This window comes from Electrona antarctica (assembly GCF_951216825.1).
Source record: "Electrona antarctica genome assembly, chromosome: 4".
Taxonomy (NCBI): Eukaryota; Metazoa; Chordata; class Actinopteri; order Myctophiformes; family Myctophidae; genus Electrona; species Electrona antarctica.
The window spans coordinates 17426315-17449373 of NC_136809.1; the positions used below are offsets into that span (position 1 = coordinate 17426315).

Below are 23059 nucleotides of genomic sequence, written 5' to 3' on the forward strand. Positions count from 1 at the left end.
TTTGAAAGAGAACTATCGTGCATAGAAAATAATCACGGGTGTGTATGTAATTTCACAAAAAATAGCGTATTTAGTGTAATAAACTATATTGTTTGATACTCCTACGTAACGCAACCAATGTTTTTAATGCATCCATACATATAAGGGCCTGATTTACTGATTTACTGACTTATTTTGAAAAGCCAAACCGGATCCCAAATCAGCAGCCGAGGAATTTATACAATTCACACACTTTTTTGTGATATGGCAAAATGTTCGTACATTTGGGCTTTTTTTATTATTATTATTGATCGTATCATTTTTATTACATCTGGCAAGACTGAGCATCATCACACAGAAGCAGTGGGAATTGTAGCCTAGGAGCTAAGCCTTGTAAAGTTGTCTATTGCACACATTCTAGAATCTAGATCATAGATATAGATATAGCCAATAAAGCACAATGATGATTCTTGGTGGGCAAAAATATAATACAATAACAATAACAATAGAGAGTATGCACATGCGTCACTTTTCCACCGGGATACGCCCCCTCATCTAGAGTGGCAAAACATTGAGCATCCTGGAGTGAGTTTATTAGAAGTGCATGTGTTACGGTTCGCTCTCCATCACCTCTACATCCATGTGCTGTGGGTGTTCTGGGCACTTCAGCGCCACCAGAGGACTCCAGAGCACTCCACAGCACCTCTCTCCCTGTTACTATCTCCCCACCTGGATGTCGTCTGCAATCACCTGATGAGCCTACAAGAGCCAGGCCTGTCTGCAGCTCGGCGCCAGTTCTTCCCCAGTCTACGGTTGGTAATGTTAGACAGCCAGACTTAGGCGCTTAGTGTTTTAGTGTTAGACAGTTAAACGTCACGCCGTTACTGTGCTATTTTCTCTACTCTGTGAACCTGCCATTGACTCGACCTTCTCTTCTCCCCTCCAGTGTTTCCGGGACCCGAGCTCTGTGGAGCCGACTACGGACCCCTGCACTCCTTTCACCCCCCGTGTTTGTGAATAAAAACCCGCCCGGGTGGGCTTTACTCTGCTTTGCCTCTCCTTGCTGTGCTTTTGGGTCACACCACACACAAGTCATAACAGCATGCTTGTTGGAAATCACTCAACGGTCCTGCATAGTGCATACCACCTGCATGTTTCTACTAAATTGCACATAATGCAGAAAGCAGCAGGACATATTGCATTATTGATAAACAAGCACTTCCAAACTCTGACACTCAAGCTTTCTGTGCAGCTACAATGGTGGTGAGTTTAATGTCGTTTAATTCAATCAGATAGGACTCTCCTGTTTGGATGGTCTGTCAAGGACAGAAAGTAGTTTTTTTTTGCCACTATAGGTGTTCCTGCATAACCAGAAGTTGGAGCGGCTAGCGCCTCAAACACAATAACTTTAGCTGCTGTGCTGTTTGTGATTGTAAATGGAAATAATCCATTCGGAGAGAATGGATAGAAATTCAGACAGACAGACAGACAGTATAGGCACACAGGCAGCACCCTAGTCTATGCGTATGGCCCAGCTTATTTGGACCGATCATCATTCATATACATTAAATTGCTCTGATTAATTGATGTGTTTGATTTTAAAACGGAGGCCTTGCTATGTTGTGTTGTTATTTAGCCCTTTTGGGGGCATGGTTATATTTCAATCACTTCATCCGATTGCTGTATAATAGCTATTGGTCAAATATTAATCTTCCCAGAAGTCAGGCTCACCCGCCGCCTATGGCATCACACTAGTTATGCGACTTATGTCCCCATTTAAGTCAGGATACAAACTGGTTAAAATCGTCAAGTTTACATTCTGAACAACAATACAAAATAACAATAAAATAAAAACATTATTGTGTGGCAATTTGACATATTTTTGCAGTTGTTTTAAACAAACATCTGGCACAACTAACTCAAGTTAAATACCGTAGTTACAACCTTCAACACATTACATCCAATCTAATGAGTGCCTTACCTGCAGCATTCACTGAGTTCAGAGTATGCAGCCACATGAAGAGGAGACAGCATTGTATTATCACATGCATTTCTGCACCTTAAAGTTGAAATGAGAACAGTGAAAACAGCAGAAGGAAAATGACTGTTGTGTTGTGTTCTAGTCCCTCCACCACAAAGAAGAAGGGGTCGAAGGTGCAAGTGATATGACATACTGTGAACCATGATGAAGTCATCACTTTTAGATTGGATGAGGGATGCAATGTTTACATACAGCTCTTTATATTTGTTTTATAATGCATAACACATATACAGTACACACAGTACCCAAATAAAACAAATAATAAAACAGCAAAGCAGACACAAACTGCTGTAATGTTGCTAATTATCTACAATTGAATTGCAATCACTGAACAATCACATTTTATAAACATGCACATCGAGATTATGACATTTATTTTTGACTGACTATAGACATACGTATATTCCTGTAAAGTGTTTTTCTTCTTTTTCTGTTAATCATTTGCAGTAATCAATTAAGCAATCAAAACCGTTTGTGCAAAGGCAGAGCAGTGTGGAAATGTCAGGGCATTCAAATGAAATACATGAAAACCATTTGATTGTATCAAAATCGTATTGTTTAGCTGCGAGGAAAGAGGTTTGTGCCACAGAAATTGGTTTAACTCATTAACTGTCAACTGAACTACACTGTTTAGCTTTTATCAGATAGCAGTGGTTCTCAAACATGATCATGTCAATGACCCCCAGATCGATACATCATTTGGCCACAGACCCTATTTGTTTCCCAGAAAAGGGGAGGGAAGGGGGGGAAGGGGTAGCAGGGAGATAAATCAAACGTTAAATAAGCTGCATACAAGTGAGTCATAACCTTAAAGGGAAACTTCACCCTTTTTGCAAAAAAGATTTAGAACACTTTCCTGGGGGTCTTTATGTGTGTAATGTGGTTTTACATTTTTTTAGATTTTAGCAGTGAGCCCAGTGTCTCTGATGTCATGGACACTGGGCTCACTTACTTCCTGGACTACATCAAGGACTGTCTAAAGAGGACGAGACGCGAAGACCGTACGGGCGACGCCATGTTGCTCCATGGTGCTCCATGGAAGGAAAGAAACATGCGTTGAGACCAAGGAAGCTGAACGCGGAAGTGTTGGCTGCATATAGCCCATTGCGCATGTTTCTTTCCTTCCATGGAGCACGATGGAGCAACATGGCGTCGCCCGTACGGTCTTCGCGTCTCGTCCTCTTTAGACAGTCCTTGGACTACATCAAGGAAGCTTTGAGAAGGAAAGGAAGGAAAGGAAATGGTCACGTCACGTGACTGGGCTGTATGACACTTTCATGGACACTTTCATGGGAGCCAAAACTCACACCGGAAGTTCAATGAATACATGGCAGTGAATGGAGCCAGCTGACTGATGATTGGATATTACATTAACACTGCATGGCAGCGAGGAGCAACGCGAGGTAGAGTAGGTCTACTGCTGCTGCGCAAGGCTTTATTCATGAATCAAGAAACTAAGAAAGAGTGTGGATAATTCTTTAACCTTTTGAATACCGTGAGACTATTCATTTCGATACATGATTCGATCACCAGCCCATTGTGAAATGGGCTGGTGATAAGGCACTGAAGGCAGTACTGGTAGCCAAGGGGCCAAGGACCCCTTAGCTGAGAGCTAAGGGGTCTTAAGCAGGGACCTACATGTTGTAGGAAATGTTGCAAAAGTGTTGCAGAATAAACTTTTTCATAGATTTCATATATTGCTTCATAGACTTTTCTGATAGCACTATATGTGTAGCGTTGTGTTGGATTCATGTTAATGTGTATTTTCAGACATTTACCCTCCTCTACACCACAAGCGAACTACTGTCCGCAGCTATAATGTAAAAGGCGTTAAAAACCTGTATTATAGTGTACTGCATGTATGAGCTGTTTGAACTCTTGTGTGTCATTGATTGATTATTTTAGCTTCCATAAAGCTAGATTCCTTAAGATATTAAGGGACAGTTGGAAACCCTACTTACAGTCAACAGAGGGTCTTTCTTCATAGAGCCTATAGTGTTATCACAACAGCAATGATAAATCAATCACCAGAGTTTGAACAAGATGCTTCTGGAGGATAAAAACAACAACCGAGAATGTAATCACATGAACATCTGCTGCTCTTTGTCCCCTTGGCCTTGGTCCAGAGTTTGAGCATGCAGCTACACTGTGACGCTGTTCTCCTCTGAACGTCTGCTAGTCTGCCGTGTTGGAGGAGATGATGAGGCCTACTGTGTCCTCCATGTTGTTCCTGGCCGCTGTCCTCCTCCTGCCAACAGGACAGGGGCAGAACAGCTACAGCCGACTGCAGCCCGCCGTGAAGAAGTTTGTGGACCTGGCTATTGACAACGCAAATCAACAACACAATTATGGCCATCTGAACTTCTATGAAATTGGTGATATAAAGCAGGTAACATTGCCGGCATATTCATTATTGTATCGAAGGGTCTTGCATCATTGTTTATGCATGGCAAATTGTTTTCATAGATCATGCAGCTTTATGTGACAACAAATGAGTGTCTATGCATGCCTACACATGTTGTCCAAACATCACAAACACTCCTATCCTGGTGGAGACCTGTGCCCTGAGGGGATTTTTTTCCAGTTGTGTTATAGATTTCATATATTTTTTGGTATTTCTGTATCTGTTGTCCTATGTTATATGTATTTTATGTTTATATTGTACGAGTGCTAGTTTTCAACACAGAATAACAACCCAATCATGTACACAACACATAGGCTACTAAATAATAATTAACATCTTCCAAATCAGATTGTATTGTAGTTTTTCTCTTCTGCAATTATTAGACAACTTACGTAGTTATTTGAAAAGTTACTGATTTTGATTGTTATTACAAAACTAACCACTTCAGCCTACACATTTCGGCCAAAACTGCCGATCTACAAGCTTACAATGCATTGCGATGTGAGACATAGGGTGAGTTTCTAGATCACGATGGAACCATGTGTACTCTCTCAGTTAGAGTGAAGGGGGTCCTTGACTCCTTATGGAACCATGTGTACACTCTCAGTTAGAGTGAAGGGGGTCCTTGACTCTCAGTTAAAGTGAAGGGGGTCCTTGACTCCTAGCAGAAGTGGACTCCAAATATGCCAGTGTCATATTAAATAAGTGACATATTCTGAAGAAAACCTGGAGACTTGACATTCAGTAATTGGGTCTTATGATCAAAATAAGAACATTATAATGGAGTGAGAGAGAATTAAGGAGATGAAACCCACGTACAGATAAACGCAAATGCATGTTGGATCATTGTCTTTCAGGTCTCTCCACACCAGGTGAAGATAGATGTGTTATGCATGTTGGATCATTGTCTTTCAGGTCTCTCCACACCAGGTGAAAATATATGTGCGTTTAAGGGCAACTACCTGCAGAAAGGCTAAGGAGCACAGACATCGACCTGAGTGTCCATTCAAACTGGTATGTGGAATACAGTATATAGGGCATATAGCAGTGGCGGCCATTTTGTTGTGTGACCAGTGCCCATTCATTTTTGAGGGGCGCTAGCCCCTCCTATATACAGGTTTAAAGTTTGTTTTTAGTTCAATGTTTGTTTTAAAAACGCCATTGACAATGAAGGGAACATTTCCGTCATCTTGTCCCTAACCCAAACATTCTCCCAATGGTTCTCAAACATTAAATGCCATTAACAATAAAGATAATTCAATGTTTGTGTTGCCACCGTTTGTTTTAGATCACCATTACATCACCTAATCAACATGAGTTTGACTTTAATATATATCGCCCCTCACTTCACACGGGTGTGATTTTTCCCATAGAGATTTCCAAAAAACATTTAAGCCTAAGAATCAAGCCATCCAGGCTCCTGGGGAATCATGACCATAAAACATTTGATAATTCAAAATAATAATTGAAAAGTGCAAAACAAAGGGAATTTACAGTAACTATGTATTATATAGTAGGCCTATATAGGCCTGTATATCATTTATAAAACATATATATAATCACAGAATCAAATGTTTTAAGGTCATAATTCACCAGGAGCCTAGATTGATTCGAGGCTTAAATAATTAATACAAATATTTTTGGAAATCTCTAGTGGTTCGCCAGTGGTTCTCAAACCTTTCAGGACTCAGTTCCACAGATACATTTGTGAAAATAGACAATCTGCAAGCTTACAATGTGTCGCGCTGCAGCGTGAGTTGGAAGATGTGCTATTTTCGGCGAATGTTCCTCCAGAATAGAGATGCTAATAGAGGTGCAAAAGGGTGAAAAAGGTTCCCAGCACACAAAAGATTTGGCGCCACCTCTCTTAAGGAGGACCCCCTAGGGGTCCCCGGACCCGCCTGTTTAAGACCACCGTCTGTGTTTTGTCCATCAGCTCCAGGTGCGATGCTTTGTGTGTAGCCCGGATCAGCACACCAGCGAGCCTTTCATCGACTGTGTTCGCAGAAGAGACGAGAAGACGGTAAGGTTGGCTATTGTCTGTGTGTCGTCAGTGAGCAGCTAATCTCCGGCACAGTTGGCATGAAGGCAGCGAAACTATGCATGCGCGAGCGCGCACACACACACACACACACACACACACACACACACACACACACACACACACACACACACACACACACACACACACACACACACACACACACACACACACACAAGAGAGGGAGGTTTTTACGGCTCTAGCAGTGATTCTCAATCCGTTTCACTTCAAGGACCACCAGTTTGACATGCATATTAGTCTACGGACCCCCATTTAATGGCATTTCTATCTCTGGGACCCCAATTTATATAGTAAAATCAATGCTAATTTAACTCTGAGAGTGTACAAATGGAACCAAATGGATCCATAAGGGTCCATTTGGTCTCAAACTATCATTTAGCTGGGGACCCCCTGGAACTCCCTCAAGGACCCCTGGGGGTCCCCGGACCCACTCGGGGGTCCCCGGACCCACTCTAAGCACACTCGCGTACACACACCCACGCACAGAGATTCTGTGCATTTATAGCAGGTTGTTAATACTTATTCAACAGCTGATTACGTTTCAGTACTTTTTATCTTTATTTCTACCAGTATTTCATCTATTGTTGCATTATTCAACTGAATATACTTTCCTTTTTTTAACTGTTTATATACTTCACCATGAAAATGTATATGTGTATGTATTTGTATTTATTTTTAATTTGTATATTTTGTTAATGGTACGAGACACCAGGGTTGTGGCTCTTTCGGAGCAGGAACTCTGGGTGGTGGGAGCGGTTATTTTCTACTTGAAATGTTAATAAAGAAACTTTGATATATAATAGCTATGTACTTTGTGTGTGTGTGTGTGTGTGTGTGTGTGTGTGTGTGTGTGTGTGTGTGTGTGTGCGTGCGTGTGTGCGTGCGTGCGTGTGCGCGTGCCGTGTATGTGTGCGTGCGTGCGTGTGCGTGTGCGCATGCCGTGTATGCGTGCGCGCGTGTGTGTGATAACTTCAACCTATAACACATTTACCTCTTGCTTCAATACAGCGTCATGCTATATGGGATAAACACTGTAAAGCTGCGCCGCTCAAAGGGAAGTTCAGTCTACTCGTCGGAGACTCGCCCTCTGTGACCATCACAAGTTCAACACACCTCATCTTTAAAGGTAAATGATCATTCATTGATGACGTTAGGATCTTCTTGAAATATGTAAGTATTCAAGTGGGTGACCTGCTTCGGGTCAGGGCTCATCAACGTGTTCGTTGATCAGGTTTTTCACCTGAAACTATGTTTTCGCCCCAGTCTGTCCATGTGACAGTGAGCAGGTAATATAATAATCTACGGCACCGTTCAAACAATCAGCATGAAACTACTGCTATAGGCCACTGAAGAACCTCCACCAAAATGTTTTCTAACTGGCCTCGTGGTGGCGCTATAACATGGCACTTCACATTTTGGCCTGCTATAACTCTTGACCCGCATTCCGGTAGCGAGTCGGTCGGATGGATGGTTGTCCAGAACTGCCGATCCGATGTGCGTCTGCAGTTCATGTATCTCGACTCGAGAAACGTCTGACCCACCAACCGACTTCAAACTCAGCGCGTGCATCAGTGAGGACTCGAGGGCGTGGGAAGTCACTTGCATCAGTGAGGACTCGAGGGCGTGGGAAGTCACTTGCATCAGTGAGGACTCGAGGGCGTGGGAAGTCACTTGCATCAGTGAGGACTCGAGGGCGTGGGAAGTCACTTGCATCAGTGAGGACTCGAGGGCGTGGGAAGTCACTTGCATCAGTGAGGACTCGAGGGCGTGGGAAGTCACTTGCATCAGCGCATCTCTCAAAAATATTGATACAATTTTCCCACACGACCTCTGTAAGTGCGATTTGAGTCTCCTAATTGTGGCCAATGATGTCCACTGAGGGGTGTGTTAATCAGGTCTCAATCAAGCAGCAGGTGTTGCTGACAAGAGGCAAACAGTTTTCATTTGTTTCACTGTATTTAGGAGACTGTTGTTTGTATCATTTACGTTTATTGCATTTATTTATATGTATGCTGTAGTGACTAGGCCTGCAGAGACAGAAAATAAATCCTCAATATACCAACTCTACGCACTTGTTTGGACATCACTTCCTGGAGCACACGTCTTAACTACAACCCGACTGTCGGCAACCATTAGTGCCACAAATTTAGGATTTGGGCGCTACAACCTCTCTACCAAAACGCTGATCCTTGACTTTCCTCTCTCCATCCATCTACTTCTTCCTGTCCTGTCCACATCGTCCCAGATCTGATCTGCTACAGTGGCGACGGCAGAGACTATCGGGGGACGTTTGCCAGGACGATCTCTGGCAAAACCTGCCAGCGCTGGTCGGCCCGGACACCTCACATCCACAACCGCACGCCCGGAAACTACCCATGCAAGTAAGAACACCCATCTATCTACCTATCTATAGTCATCTATTCAGCTGTCTGTCTGTCTGTCTGTCTGTCTGTCTGTCTGTCTGTCTGTCTGTCTGTCTGTCTGTCTGTCTGTCTGTCTGTCTGTCTGTCTGTCTGTCTGTCTGTCTGTCTGTCTGTCTGTCTGTCTGTTCATATACAATTACCTACTGTACTGTACCTATTTACATATACATATATTTGTCAGAGGCCTGGACAACAACTACTGCCGTAATCCCGACAATGAGAGGATGCCATGGTGCTACACCACTGACTCACAGACACGCTGGGAGTACTGCCAGGTCCCCAGATGTGTTGGTGTTCCCCAGCCAGGTAGCCTTGACCACAAATAGTTCATGACAATGATTTTATTGATTACTTTTAGGAAAGTGTACTTTTCAGTGTTTGCAGAGAAACAGCTCATGAGTTTAGCTACTGTAGTTCCTGTTATTGAACATGTAGTGAAAAACATTCTTACGGTGGTGAAGTGGTGGGGTGCCTGCCCACCAACGGAGAGTCTGAGAGTTCATGTCCGCCTCATCGCATCCGGCTATGTCAAGCTTCTATGCGGACAAATATTGACCTGTGTTGCAGTGTCTGTGCCAAAACATGTTCGGCGACCACTGCACGTTTTTTCACTGACAAAAACTAACTCAAAAGCTACGTATGATGACTAACTATTGACAATTTTCTCAACAAATAAAAACTACACTAAAATGTTAGGGAGGGACTAGTGGAGAACTCAAAGACAAGTCATTCAAGCAACGTGTCACACTGCGGCACGCTGTGAGCTTGTAGATCGGCTATTTTCAGCATGCAAGTGTAACATCAAGCATTACGACGCCATCGCCATTAAGGCCCCCACATAATACATCATCTTTGATGACAAAATCAACTGTAGATTGACTAAAACCTTGTTATTTAATCGACTAAAACTAGACTAAACCTAAAACATTTGAGATGACTGAATTATGACTAAAATAAAACTAAATCAGCCAATTGGTGTGAAAACGTTTTGTTATAGAATACTGTAGAATACTGTACTATGCATATCTAAATATTTGTTTCCAATCGCACACTGATCTTTGTCTTTCCTCTCTCCATCCATCTACCTCTTCCTATCCTCAGCATTAGAGCCTACCATGTTTCCAGAGATGACGTGCTTCACCTGCGAGGGATTAAATTATCGGGGGACAGTTTCCAGGACAATCTCTGGCAAAACCTGTCAGCGCTGGTCGGACCAGACACCTCACAGCCACGAGCGCACCCCCGAAAACTACCCGCACAGGTAAGAACACCCAGCCAAATATATACCTACAGTATCCATCCATCTATTCATACATGTACAGTACTACCTACCTACTGTACCTACCTACATATTTTTGTCAGAGGCCTGGACATCAACTACTGCCGCAATCCAGACAATGAGATGATGCCATGGTGCTACACCACTGACTCCCAGCAACGCTGGGAGTACTGCCAGATCCCCAGATGTGGTGATCCTCCTCAACCAGTTGCCCCCCAACCAGGTAGCTTTGGCCGCTTACATTAACTTCATGACAATGATGTTTAGCTGTGTACAATTACTGTGAAAAGGGAGTTTAACAGTAAATCAGAACTAGAAAAGCAGTAACTACAGAAACTGTGTGGGCTCGCTGAAAACCCACAATGTAGGCCTATATGATGTACAGTAGAGAATTCCCTGATCCAGTCCAGTCCGAGTTTGAATGCGTTGTTATAGCAACGCTATTTGTGTAGTATAGCAACCACAGATAGCACAGATGTGAACCTAGACAGATCTGATCCTTCCTCATGCAAAACACTTTTACAAAAGAAAAATGCAAGCACAAATACCTAAAGCTGAACATGTTGAAGTTTAAACTAGATTTCTAGCACAAAGTATGTGGAAGTAGTTAGATGCCAAAAAATAGACTTTAGAGAACTATTGTGTGCTCGTTGGAGTGAGCCCACAATCAGTGTTGTTAATGTTAGGTGGGGTATCATCTAACAGGCGGTTGCTAGGATGATTGGTCAAAACACATAGTTGCTAGTTTGTAATATGTGGCTCCTAGGGCAACATACTGTAAGTTAAAGCCAAGGGCTCTATTGAGTGCAATAACATAATCCACAAGCCTATACGACAAATGCTCAAAATGTGTGACTAAAAGTCAACCAATCAGGAAAGGGGACAGGGCTAACATACACCAATAAAGGACAAGGACTCTAAGCCAAATTCAACGATGTTAACCACAAGTCTGTATGCCAAACTGTATCAGAGCCACCTACCATCGTCCCAGAGATGACCTGTTACAGTGCCGATGGCAGTAACTACCGGGGGACGGTTGCCAGGACGATCTCTGGCAAAACCTGCCAGCGCTGGTCGGACCTGACACCTCACGGGCACCAGCGCACGCCCACAAACTACCCATGCAAGTAAGAACACCCAGACAAATATCTACCTATCTACAGTATCCATGCTGTCTGTCTGTCTGTCTGTCTGTCTGTCTGTCTGTCTGTCTGTCTGTCTGTCTGTCTGTCTGTCTGTCTGTCTGTCTGTCTGTCTGTCTGTCTGTCTGTCTGTCTGTCTGTCTGTCTGTCTGTCTGTCTGTCTGTCTGTCTGTCTGTCTGTCTGCCTGCCTGCCTGCCTGTCTGTCTGTCTGTCTGTCTGTCTGTCTGTCTGTCTGTCTACTTTCTGCCTACCTAGTACCTACTGAAATACCTGTTTTTGTCAGTGACCTGGACAACAACTACTGCCGTAATCCAGACAATGAGAGGATGCCATGGTGCTACACCACTGACTCACAGACACGCTGGGAGTACTGCCAGATCCCCACATGTGATGGTGTCCCAGAGCCAGGTAACTTTGACCACTTATGTCCATGAAAATGATTTTATTCATTACTTTCATTTTCTGCTGAGGACGAATAACAAACCCCCTGGGCTGGTGGTCCGGCCTGGCAGTGGGTCGTGGGTTTGGGTCCCGGTCCCGGCGACCTTTGCTGCGCGTCTTCCCCCCACCTCTTCCCCTTTCCTGTCAAACTACTGTCAATCTGTCAATAAAGGCAAAAAGTCCCAAAAATATATTTAAAAAAATCAACACTGCAAAATATTGATCATTGTCTTTCCTCTCTCCATCCATCTACTTCTTCCTGTCATCAGCATCAGAGCCTACCATCGCCCCAGAGCTGACCTGCTTCTCTTGCAAGGGCGTAAACTATCGGGGGGAGGTTGCCAGGACGATCTCTGGTAAAACCTGTCAGCGCTGGTCCGCCCAGACACCTCACAGCCACGTGCGCACGCCCGAAGACTACCCACACGAGTAAGAACACCCATCCAAATCTATCTATCCATCCATCCATCCATCCATCCATCCATCCATCCATGCCGACTGTAACTACCTATATATATTTTGTCAGAGGCCTGGACAGCAACTACTGCCGTAATCCAGACAATGAGAGGATGCCATGGTGCTACACCACTGACTCACGGACACGCTGGGATTTCTGCGATGTCCCCAGATGTGGTGTTCCCAAGCCAGGTAGCTTCGACCACATAAGTTCATGACAAGGATTGTATTGATTACTTTTAGGGGATGCTCTCACTCTGTGACTCACTACTGTTTGCAGAGAAACAGAAACATGAGTTTAGCTTGATGTTGAAGTTTACTGTTCTAGTAGTATCCCTGCCTCAGGGACAGTCAAGCGTGATTCCGCTCATCAAGATAACATTACTGGTTGCATTGAGAGTGAAAAAGTCAAACATCTTGGTACAAACATAGAGCCTATAAGGTAAACAGCATTCCAATTAAATTAAGACATTTTCTTAATTTCTTATTGGTTTTTTTCCCTCTGCCACTCTATGGGGACATATCTTGCATTGTACGTAACGTACTGTCTAAGAGAGAGAGAGAGAGAGAGAGAGAGAGACTTAAAAAAGTCCTTTCATTACGCACTGCTGGGTAATACAGACCTATGGTCTTTTGATAGGTCTTACAAACAAAACGGGGAAAAAAACAGAAACACAACCAGCCCCCAAACCCACATTAGAAAGAGAAGAGCAGTTCATCATTGTGTCCCACTGTACACAATACTCCCCCATATGCCCCCTTTACACAGAAAGCCTCCAGATTGTCTACCATATAGTGCTTTTAGTATGAACACAGGGTCCACACAGTCCACGTACCTCCTGAGCCCGATTCCTACCTGCCAGATTATTATTATTATATAATTATTATTTTATTTATTTTTGTTATCTATCTATGTGAACCTGCACGGTGCATCATTATCAGACTTCATTATCCATCTCTCTCCCAGCCACCCAGTTCTCCCAGTGCGGAAAGCTTGGCTTTTCACTGCTGGTCTTTGGAGGAAGGCAGTCTAGTCCTGGGGATCATCCATGGCAGGCGTCCGTGCAGACCAGAACCACTGGCACATCTGATCCGTTCAAACACAGCTGCGGAGGCGTCCTCATTGACTCATGTTGGGTTCTCACTGCTGCCCACTGCATGTAAGCTGCACTGAACCACTACGTTCATGGCAATATGCAAGCTTCTGCTTCTGTAATCATACGCAAATTCTACACACATCGTTCCCAAATCATGGCGTTTACCGAACCTTTTTATATAAAAAAAAGGCCATATACATTTTCAGTGGATGCCATTGGAAATAATAATAATAATAATAATAATAACAAAATTAATTAATTAATAAAATGTATTAAAAAGTCATCAAAAAATCACAGCCCCGTCATGTACTAGCCTCGCGTATCAATAATATCACTGCGTGGATAATAAATTGAAATATCCCTTTAACACTGCTGCCACCTTCTGAAAACTGGGAGTAGGCCCACTATGCAGAGAGCTGATTCTCTCTGCATGGACACAATTACTGACTGGTTGTTTCTCCAGTAACAGTTCCAAGGACATGCAGGTGGTCTTGGGGGGAGTGGACATTGCGACACATGAAGAGTCAGACCAGGTCATCCCCGTGGAGAGACCCATCATTCACGACGATTACAGGACATCGTCCTACGCAGTTCATTGTGACATTGGTGAGGCCACAGTATTCAAGCCATTTTCCATTCTGAATTCATTGCTGAAATGCTCCCTGCTTATAATGACACAGAACAATAGCACTTAGCACACCTAATCCAGTGACATTGTAATAATGGGTTCCTCATGCTCAGACAGGCAGATGTTGCCTACTCAAGGCATTTTGAAATTATTCTCAGCAAGATTGAAATTATATATTAACTAGAACGGCACTCTGTCCAGTGCCTACTTGCGTGTTGCACACAAGTATAGGCCATAAATGGCCTACTAGTGCGCAAGCAGAGCGCGGAAGTAAAAGGAAATGCCTCTATGTATGTATGTTATTTGTAAATTGATTAGCGGTATACTTGTGGTTACTTGGGTCGTTTGATGCGTATGTCCCGTAGCAGCATATAACGTGATGAAGATATGTACCAATGCCAGGATATAACGTAATAAAGATATGTTTCAGTGTCGGTATATATATGTAATTTGTAAGTTGATTAGCGGTATACTGTGGTTACTTGGGTTGTTTGATGCGTATGTCCCGTAGGAGCATATGACGTGATTAACATATGACGTGATTAAAGGACATGCCTCTATGTATATATGTATATGTAATTTGTAAGTTGATTAGTGGTATACTAATCATGGCATTGGTACATAACATATCTTCATCACGTCATGGGACATACGCATCGTAGCACCGGACGAAAACATACCTGCACGGTCTGCTAGCGTATGTCCCGTGGCAGCGTATGACGTAATGATTACTTGTGCTTGTTATGGCAGTGGTGTCGGATTACATACATGTATACATAGGGGCAATACCTTTAATCCACCCGACACTGAAACATATCATTACGTCACCATCGATAACCAATTATACCCTGGCATTGCATATCTTCATCACGTCATATGCTCATATGCTGCTACGGGACATACGCATATCGTAGCACCTGACGAATAACATTACTTGCACGCTCTGCTTGCGCAAGTAATTAAGCATACGCACTAATGATATACTAATGTAGCCTACTGACATGGTGTTCGCTGTGTCTCAGCATTACTCCAGCTGCAAGTCACCGACAGCCCATTGTGTGCCAAGGAAACCGCCTTTGTTAAGACTGCCTGTCTGCCAAACCAGCTCTTCCCCGACGGCACGGCGTGTGTAGTCTCTGGATGGGGCCGCACTGAAACTCGTAAGTATCCAATTACACATTACCACTAATCTGAATCAAGCTCATACCACAGACAGTTTGGAGAAGATTGGCATTGCTTGATTGCTGTAACAGTTTTTAAGTAATTCCCCACACGTCTGTCTGTCTGTCTGTCTGTCTGTCTGTCTGTCTGTCTGTCTGTCTGTCTGTCTGTCTGTCTGTCTGTCTGAACGAGGGAGCTTAAGCTAACAGGGAGTAGAGTTCGCATATTCTGCACAGAAAAGTACATTAAAAGTGGAACAAACCTGGATATTTTGACGAGGACTTAATATTAACCACACCTTTTACATATAGCTGGGGGGCCACAGGCCGAAAATAGGAATAGAGTTTAACCTGAGTTTAACCCATGTCATGCCGTACTTTATATTTGTGTTTTCCCTATTAATTTGGTCATTAAAGTCCACAGAATGAGAGGCCTGCTCTGACGGAAACACCGGCATGGCCATTTTTGTAGACCACACCATAGACTTCCTATAAAGGCAACATTTTCCAAATTTCATTATGCTTTAATTAGCATGTGAAATGTCAAACTAGGGGGTTTTCATGATTCTGAAACCATTCCAAGCATTAGTTTTACACGAAAAACACTCATTGGCTTAAATTTGGCCATAGCCACTTGCCCAAATGTGCCCAAATGTGATGACCTCATCACATTTGTGATGACGGCTAAGGCCGTTTTTAGCCCAAGGAGTGTTTTTCGTGCAAATGGAAATGGATTTAGAATCATGAAAAACACCTAGTTTGACATGTCACATGCTACTTTATATAAAATATATAATATATATTGTCTTTATCTGTGTACTGTACGTCTTATGTATCTTGTCTATATGTTACGGGTCCCCTGCATACAAAAATGGCCATAACTTTTTTTCGCGATGTTTCCGGCAGAGCAGGCCTCTTATTCTGTGGACCCTAATGACCAAATGTAGGCCTATAGAAAAAACACAAATAAAAAGTACGGCATGACATCACAGGTCCTCTCAAATTTGACTGGCACCAGCAGCAGCAAGTGAGAACATCAGGGAGAGAGAGAATAAGAGATGCATGACAACAGGGTTTAACTTTAGGTCTACTTTATATTACCCTATTTTGTGCAGAACTTAGCATGATTTATGAACAACTGAACATGTGAAGTTGCCATATGTCTGTTCTTAATTTGACAGCCACATGGTGCTGCCTACTGGCAATCTTGAATTTTCATATATGGAGATGGCCAGTGCCCATACCTTTTTTTTTTTTTTTTTTTTTTTATGGAGGGACAGACAGTAGGCTGACAGGAAATGGGGAGAGAGATGGGGGGAAGACATGCAGTAAAGGCCGTCGGGATCGGGAGTCGAACCCGCGGCACACTGCCAGACTGGATTACCAGCCAAGGTGCCTGGATCACTGAGCCATGGCCCATGCCCATACCTTAAGTGAGGTTGGCAAAAGGGCCTTCCTGGAGCTTGAATGTTCTTCCCACTCACAAAAGACATGCAGTAATCCTGGTCTCTCTACTGCCTCCCCCTGGTCAGCCTGATGGAGGGTAAAGGAACTGGTCGGAATAACGTGTTCCTTTCATGCGCTCTACGTTCCACCGGGGAACCCCCGCATTGAAGCGTTGAAAGACTCATCTATTGCTATTTTTTCATCTTGCATTGTGTCAAGTAGAAAAAAACAAAACAGAATGTCTTTCTCTCGTTTCTCTCTCGTCTCATTTTCCTCTCTGTGTTCTCGGCCCTCAGAGCGCCGTCCAGACAAGCTGTCAAACGCTGTAGTTCCATTGATCTCTCAGCATCGCTGCATGGCTCCACATGTCTATGGAGACCGACTGGACGACACCATGATCTGTGCTGGATACCTGGCAGGAGAAGTCGACGCCTGCAAAGTAAGTGTGTGTGTGTGTGTGTGTGTGTGTGTGTGTGTGTGTGTGTGTGTGTGTGTGTGTGTGTGTGTGTGTGTGTGTGTGTGTGTGTGTGTGTGTGTGTGTGTGTGTGTGTGTGTGTGTGTGTGTGTGTGTGTGTGTGTGTGTGTGTGTGTGTGTGTGTGTGTGTGTGTGTGTGTGTGTGTGTGTGTGTGTGTGTGCATTTGCAACTATCCCCACCACACTGCAGTAGTCGTAGACACTGTAGGCCAAGGGCCCTATTTTGTACTATTTTGAAAAAAACATTTTGAATAGTGAAAATAGCCAATCTATAGTACAAGCTCACAATGTGTCGATGTAAATTGAACAATTTTTTAAAATAGTAAATAAAAGGCAAAGAAGTTTAGAGATAAGGCATATAGGCACTGGTGAAAATATATAGGGCCCCATCCTCCCCATATACCTGATGGTCTGGAGCTCATCAAGTCTATGCAAGATTGTTTTGATTAGAATTGATTAGAATCCGAGATAAAGGGGGGCACGGTGGCACAGTCGGTAGTGCTGTCGCCTCACAGTTAGAAGGCCCTTGGTTCGATTCCCGCTGGGGACGCTGTGGGTGCTGGGGGCGTGCTCCCTCCTCCGCGTCGTCAGTGCCCATACCAGAGGCGGGGTTGGCGAAAGGGCCGTTCTGTGTGGAGTTTGCATGTTCTCCCCGTGTCCCCTAGGGTAGGTACCCTCACAAAAAACATGCAGTAATCCTGGTCTCTAAACTACCTCCTCGCCCTGATGGAGGGGAAAGGAACTGGTCGGAATAACGTGTTCCTTCCACGTGCTACGTCTGGCCAGGGAAATTCCCCCCTGTCAGGTGAAGAGAAGCAGCTTGGACTCCTCATGCATATAGAAGGAAGCATGAGGTCAGTCCGCTGCCCACCCAGATAAAAGGTTTTCAGATTTCAGCTATCGTTTAGGTCAACGATGGGGGACCCTTTTACTGGCGGACAAACCACTTCCGGTTTATCTCCTATATAGACCTATACTATATAGCAACCGAGATGCTGATAGACATACAGTAGTATAGAGCGATCTCAAACTGAATCAATATAAAACATTACAGTAAAAGACAGAGATCTCCGTTCATGGCAATTAATGTGTTAAGCCTTATTTAATAGTGAATATAGCCTACAAGCTCACACATGTTGCATCGGAACAAATTGTGAGCTTGCAGATCGGTTCATTGAAAGTTTATTTTTTATTTATTTTTGACTTTTATAAATGCTGTTTTACCTTCTGCAATAATAGCTTTTTTTGTTTTTGTTTTTACTTGTATACGATGGCGTATTAGGGCCACCTACAGTAGGTGAAAAAGGAAATGGAGGGGGGCAGGGGCAGGGCTAATCTGACTCCGCCAGCTGGTGGCAGCAGTGAGTTCCTCCTCCTGCTCCCATCTGGTCCCTCTCAGGCAGAGACTTACTCCGAGCCATTTCTGACCGGAGAGATATGCGATAATGCGGCCGTATGCTATAGAGGCGGGATCAACGCGATACTGATGACTTGTTGAATCGCTGCCACAGTGCAAATGTAAACACAACCTAACAAGACTACAACTCGAAATTATTATGGAGATATCATCATTTTTGCCCCCTGCTTCCGGTTTATCGTTTCTGCTTGATCCAGATCCAGGCAGGAGGAGGGAATTTGTGAACTGCAATCTGGCAGTCAGGTTAGGGCAGTATTCTGAGATTAAACTCTATTATATCTGAGTTTAAACACGGAAATTTCAGACTTTATAAACTCACAGATTTGAGAGTTTAATCTTGCAAATCTGAGTTTATAAAGTTTGAAATGTATGAATTTATGAACTAGAAAATGTCCATCATTATAGGCTATAAACAAGCAAATTTCTGAGAAAATAAACTCAGAAATGTGTATTTAAGGAGGCACCATCCTTTCCCCATTTGAAGATAAGTGAGGCTATAGCAACCATTATAATTTGATGGGCCCCGATACCATTTTGATCCCTGGGACCCCCAATCTGCACTACATCTGTGTTCATTTAATGCGTACAAATGGAACCAAATGGACCCGTTAATGGTCCATTTGGTTCCATTTGTGCGCTCTCAGAGATAAGGGTCCATTTGGTTCCTAAAAATCAATCATTTGTCTGAGGACCCATGCATGCTGGAACCCCCTCAAGGACCCCTGGGGGTCCCTGGACCATGAGAACCATTGCGGTGTTACGATAGATGCAATCAATACTGGTTCTTTGTTCTTCCAGGGTGATTCAGGCGGTCCCCTGATGTGCCAAGAGAACGGAGTCCACTATGTCGCTGGCACTGTGAGCTGGGCTTATGGATGTGCTCTGAAGAACAAGCCTGGTCTCTACGCCAATATCTACAAATATAGGGAGTGGATTACTCGCATGATGTCTCCCTATTCCTCTGATTACCCCGAATACGATGATTACCCTGATTACAACAACTGAATGCAATAGTATTGCAATAAATATGTGGTTTTCAACCCTTTTCATATCAAGGTACATTATTTATTGAGGCATTTGAGCCACGGACCACCATTTGATGAGATAGAGCCTCTCAGACCCGACTTACGAATATTTTGTTATCGTTGGATACGATTTTGTACAGAATTCCAAGCTGTATTGATGTGGTACCATCAAGAGAGACACCAGGCGTTGATCAAAATAACAATTCTTCTACATTCTCTAATTCTGTAGACTTCTTGTAAATTAAGTAATGCAAAGAAATTGATTAATCCTGAGTTAAAATGTCTAACTGAAAACACTCCTACAGTACTGCACTCCTCACCACTGTCACACTGCCTGTACATATCCTGCACCATTCTGACATACTTTCTCTGCCACTCCTCACTTCTCTACACAAGAAGACTTGTCTGCACAAGAAGTTCCTGTGTGTAATTACGGTAGCAAGTAACTGAATATGCTGCCAAATACAAAGTTGTTCCATAATGTAGTTTTTCCTTGCTGTTAGCTCATGGGGGAATTGTTGGGTAAATTATGTATGGTCTTGATTATGATAATATGAATGGACTGCTTTGCAATACTTCCTTAAAGCACGTTATTGTACTTCTATGTGTAATTGAACAATATCAAACATGATTGTTGTCGCTGTCGGGTAGAAACCAGCTATTTCCATTTTTCTTTATTTTATTATTATTTTATTTTTTACAAATCAGTGCTATTGAACACCCTTTATGTCTGTGTGTGGGTTTTACAAATATTTAACTAATGAAATGTATTAAAAGGAGCTTCTGACTAAACCTCCTAACTCCATTGGATCCTCAAAATTGTGGAGATAGTTGTTTTGTCTATCATTGATTAGAATGACAAAGTCAGATGGGGAAAGAAATACTGTATTTATATTTCCATCAATTGTCAAACCCCCCCTAACCCCCCTTGAGCTATAAGGACACATGCTAGTATGCTAGTATGTATAAAATCACCTTACCAACTTTGATTTTTACACTCACAGTTACCAATACAACAGTGCTTAAGGCTAGTTAATTAACAGCATTATTTTATGACAGTTAACTACGCTTTGGGTTGAACAAGGATGATCAAATGTGAAAAATCATCATAACTTCCCGGTATGATGTCATGCGGGAACGCCCAGTGGCAAAAAAACGACTTTCTGGCCTTGACAGCCCATATATCCAGGAAAGTCCCCTCTTAAACTCACCAACATTGCAGCTGCACAGAAAGCTTGAATTATCTTCTTTCTATCTGCAAAGTTTTTGTTTCATAAAAGCTGCACCATAGACATGTTATTGTTGTAACCCTCGTCTGGGTTGACAGACAGGTAGTGTGTGCAGGCTGGGTGGTGTGTGACAATCCTGTTGAAGTATTACTTTGGTACGGCGACTGCGGCGGCGGCCGGCGGGTACCCGGGAGAACAAATTAACGAGACACGAGACAGTATCACGCTAAGGTTCACAAAGTTTATTACACAAACATGAAACATATATAGTGCTGGATCATAATGACGTAACAATACGATATGAGACAGAAGAACGTGCCTACTGCAGCAAGGCTGACCTTGCTGTCGCCTAGATGTCTCTCGTAGCCTATCTATAAAGAATGCTACAGTACCGGCAGTACACAATACATATCAAGTACACTGTATCTCAAGTTCAAGTACATAGACTAAGATGTACTGTGCATGGGCTAATATCACAACAGTTATGATGAGCTACTTCCCGTTAAGAAATTCCTTGCAGATAGAGTAGATAGAGTTTGCATGCAAGTGCTCGTTTTCAATAACAATTTACATTTTAGGCATTTAGCAGATGGTCTTTTTCTAGAGCGATTTACAGTAAACAAGAACATCAAGCGGTCGAATACATCAGATACATAGGAATAGTCATCTAGGATCAAACATGACTTGTATATGGGGGTTGTATATAACACAACGTCCTACTGCCTCCTGCATTATATGTGCAATTTAGAAACGGGTGGTATGTAGGTACCAATGCTCACAACATGTAGATGTAGATCGGCTAGCTGAACTATTTTAAAATGATTTTCAAAATAGTAAAAAATGGCAAATACGTTTAGGGATAAGGAATAAGGGTGGCGCAAGATGGAGCCCTGTGTCTCTTAAGCCAAAGCTGCAAAGCATGTCTTGACATGCGGCTCAGTATTTCAGACATGCTAAGCCAAAGCAGATGTTGTTTGCACTTTGCACAGGTCATAGGTGGAGGTGACCACTGTCTTTCTGGTGGACATGAGAAGCATCGTTTTACAGTTTCCAGGACCACGGCTCAGACCCTGGGCTTTCCCTGTGGCTGTCCCCCTTCCCTCTGGAATGCACTCCAGACTGACCTGATTCTGACTGTCGGAATTTAAACTTTTAGCACTGCGTGTGCACTCACCCAATAATTAAATATTAAGATAAGATTTGGAGTCGTTTTGGAGACTAGTTTCATATCCATTTGAACGGTCTGGCAGAAAACATGTATTTAGTAAATTAAAATATCTCCACAAGCTGCACACAGACGACATATTCTCTCTGGCGACTGGCGAGGGTTCCGGAATGAGTGCAGGACTGAACATATCAAAACTTTGTTTATGAAGCACAAATGTATGTTGCACACAATTGGCAGGTGGCGTGATCCACAACAATCGCAACACACCTGTCAATTGTGTGCCCCATACTGTACGTTTGTGCTTCCCAAACATTGACTCTTCCCAAAGGAAGTTCATATTTTCAGTCCAGCTTTTCCTCATAGAAAAGTGGCAATTTTCTGCCAGAAATTTCAAACGGATATGAAACTAGAGGACAATATCTGACGGAGTCTTCGGAATTAATTATTGGGTGAGTAAGTACTACACACGCAGTGCTACTTAAAAGCTGTTGTGGATCACGCCACCTGCCAATTGTGTGCCCCATACATTTGTGCTTCATAAACGAAGTTTTGATATGTTCAGTCCTGCACTCATTCCGGGCCCCTCGCCAGTCGCCAGAGAGAATGTCGTCTGTGTGCAGCTTGTGGAAAAGTGGAGATATTTTAATTTACTAAATACTAAATACATGTTTTCTGCCAGACCGTTCAAATGGATATGAAGTCTCCAAAACAACTCCAAATCTTATCTTAATATTTAATTATTGGGTGAGTGCACACGCAGTGCTAAAAGTTTAAATTCCGACAAGGTCAGTCTGGAGTGCATTCCAGAGGGAAGGGTTGACAGCCACAGGGAAAGCCCAGGGTCTGAGCCGTGGTCCTGGAAACTGTAAAACGATGCTTCTCATGTCCACCAGAAAGACAGTGGTCACCTCCACCTATGACCTGTGCAAAGTGCAAACAACATCTGCTTTGGCTTAGCATGTCTGAAATACTGAGCCGCATGTCAAGACATGCTTTGCAGCTTTGGCTTAAGAGACACAGGGCTCCATCTTGCGCCTCCTGTTACTGCAGAACAAACACTCTATAGCACTCTAGAGCTTTTTTAACACTTATTTAACCAAAGAAAATAACTTACCCTACCTTTAATTCAATTTAACTCAATTTCATCATAGTGCTGAAACACAACAAATTGTCTTGTGACACTGAA

At 43.2% G+C, this 23059-nt stretch overlaps 1 protein-coding gene across 1 annotated transcript; it reads left to right on the plus strand.

The window, feature by feature from the left end:
• Nucleotides 1-1121: 1121 nt before the first annotated feature.
• On the plus strand, nucleotides 1122-19555 carry LOC306921113 (plasminogen-like). The gene is made up of 18 exons (XM_079498227.1): nucleotides 1122-1242; nucleotides 4147-4409; nucleotides 5340-5438; nucleotides 6361-6447; nucleotides 7495-7612; nucleotides 8732-8867; nucleotides 9091-9215; nucleotides 10011-10170; nucleotides 10272-10411; nucleotides 11159-11315; nucleotides 11615-11739; nucleotides 12042-12201; nucleotides 12299-12420; nucleotides 13196-13388; nucleotides 13789-13931; nucleotides 14976-15113; nucleotides 16856-16998; nucleotides 19250-19555. Exons 2-18 carry the CDS (start codon nucleotides 4218-4220, stop codon nucleotides 19454-19456), a joined length of 2445 nt encoding a protein of 814 aa, XP_079354353.1. The 5' UTR covers nucleotides 1122-1242; nucleotides 4147-4217; the 3' UTR covers nucleotides 19457-19555.
• Nucleotides 19556-23059: the final 3504 nt, after the last annotated feature.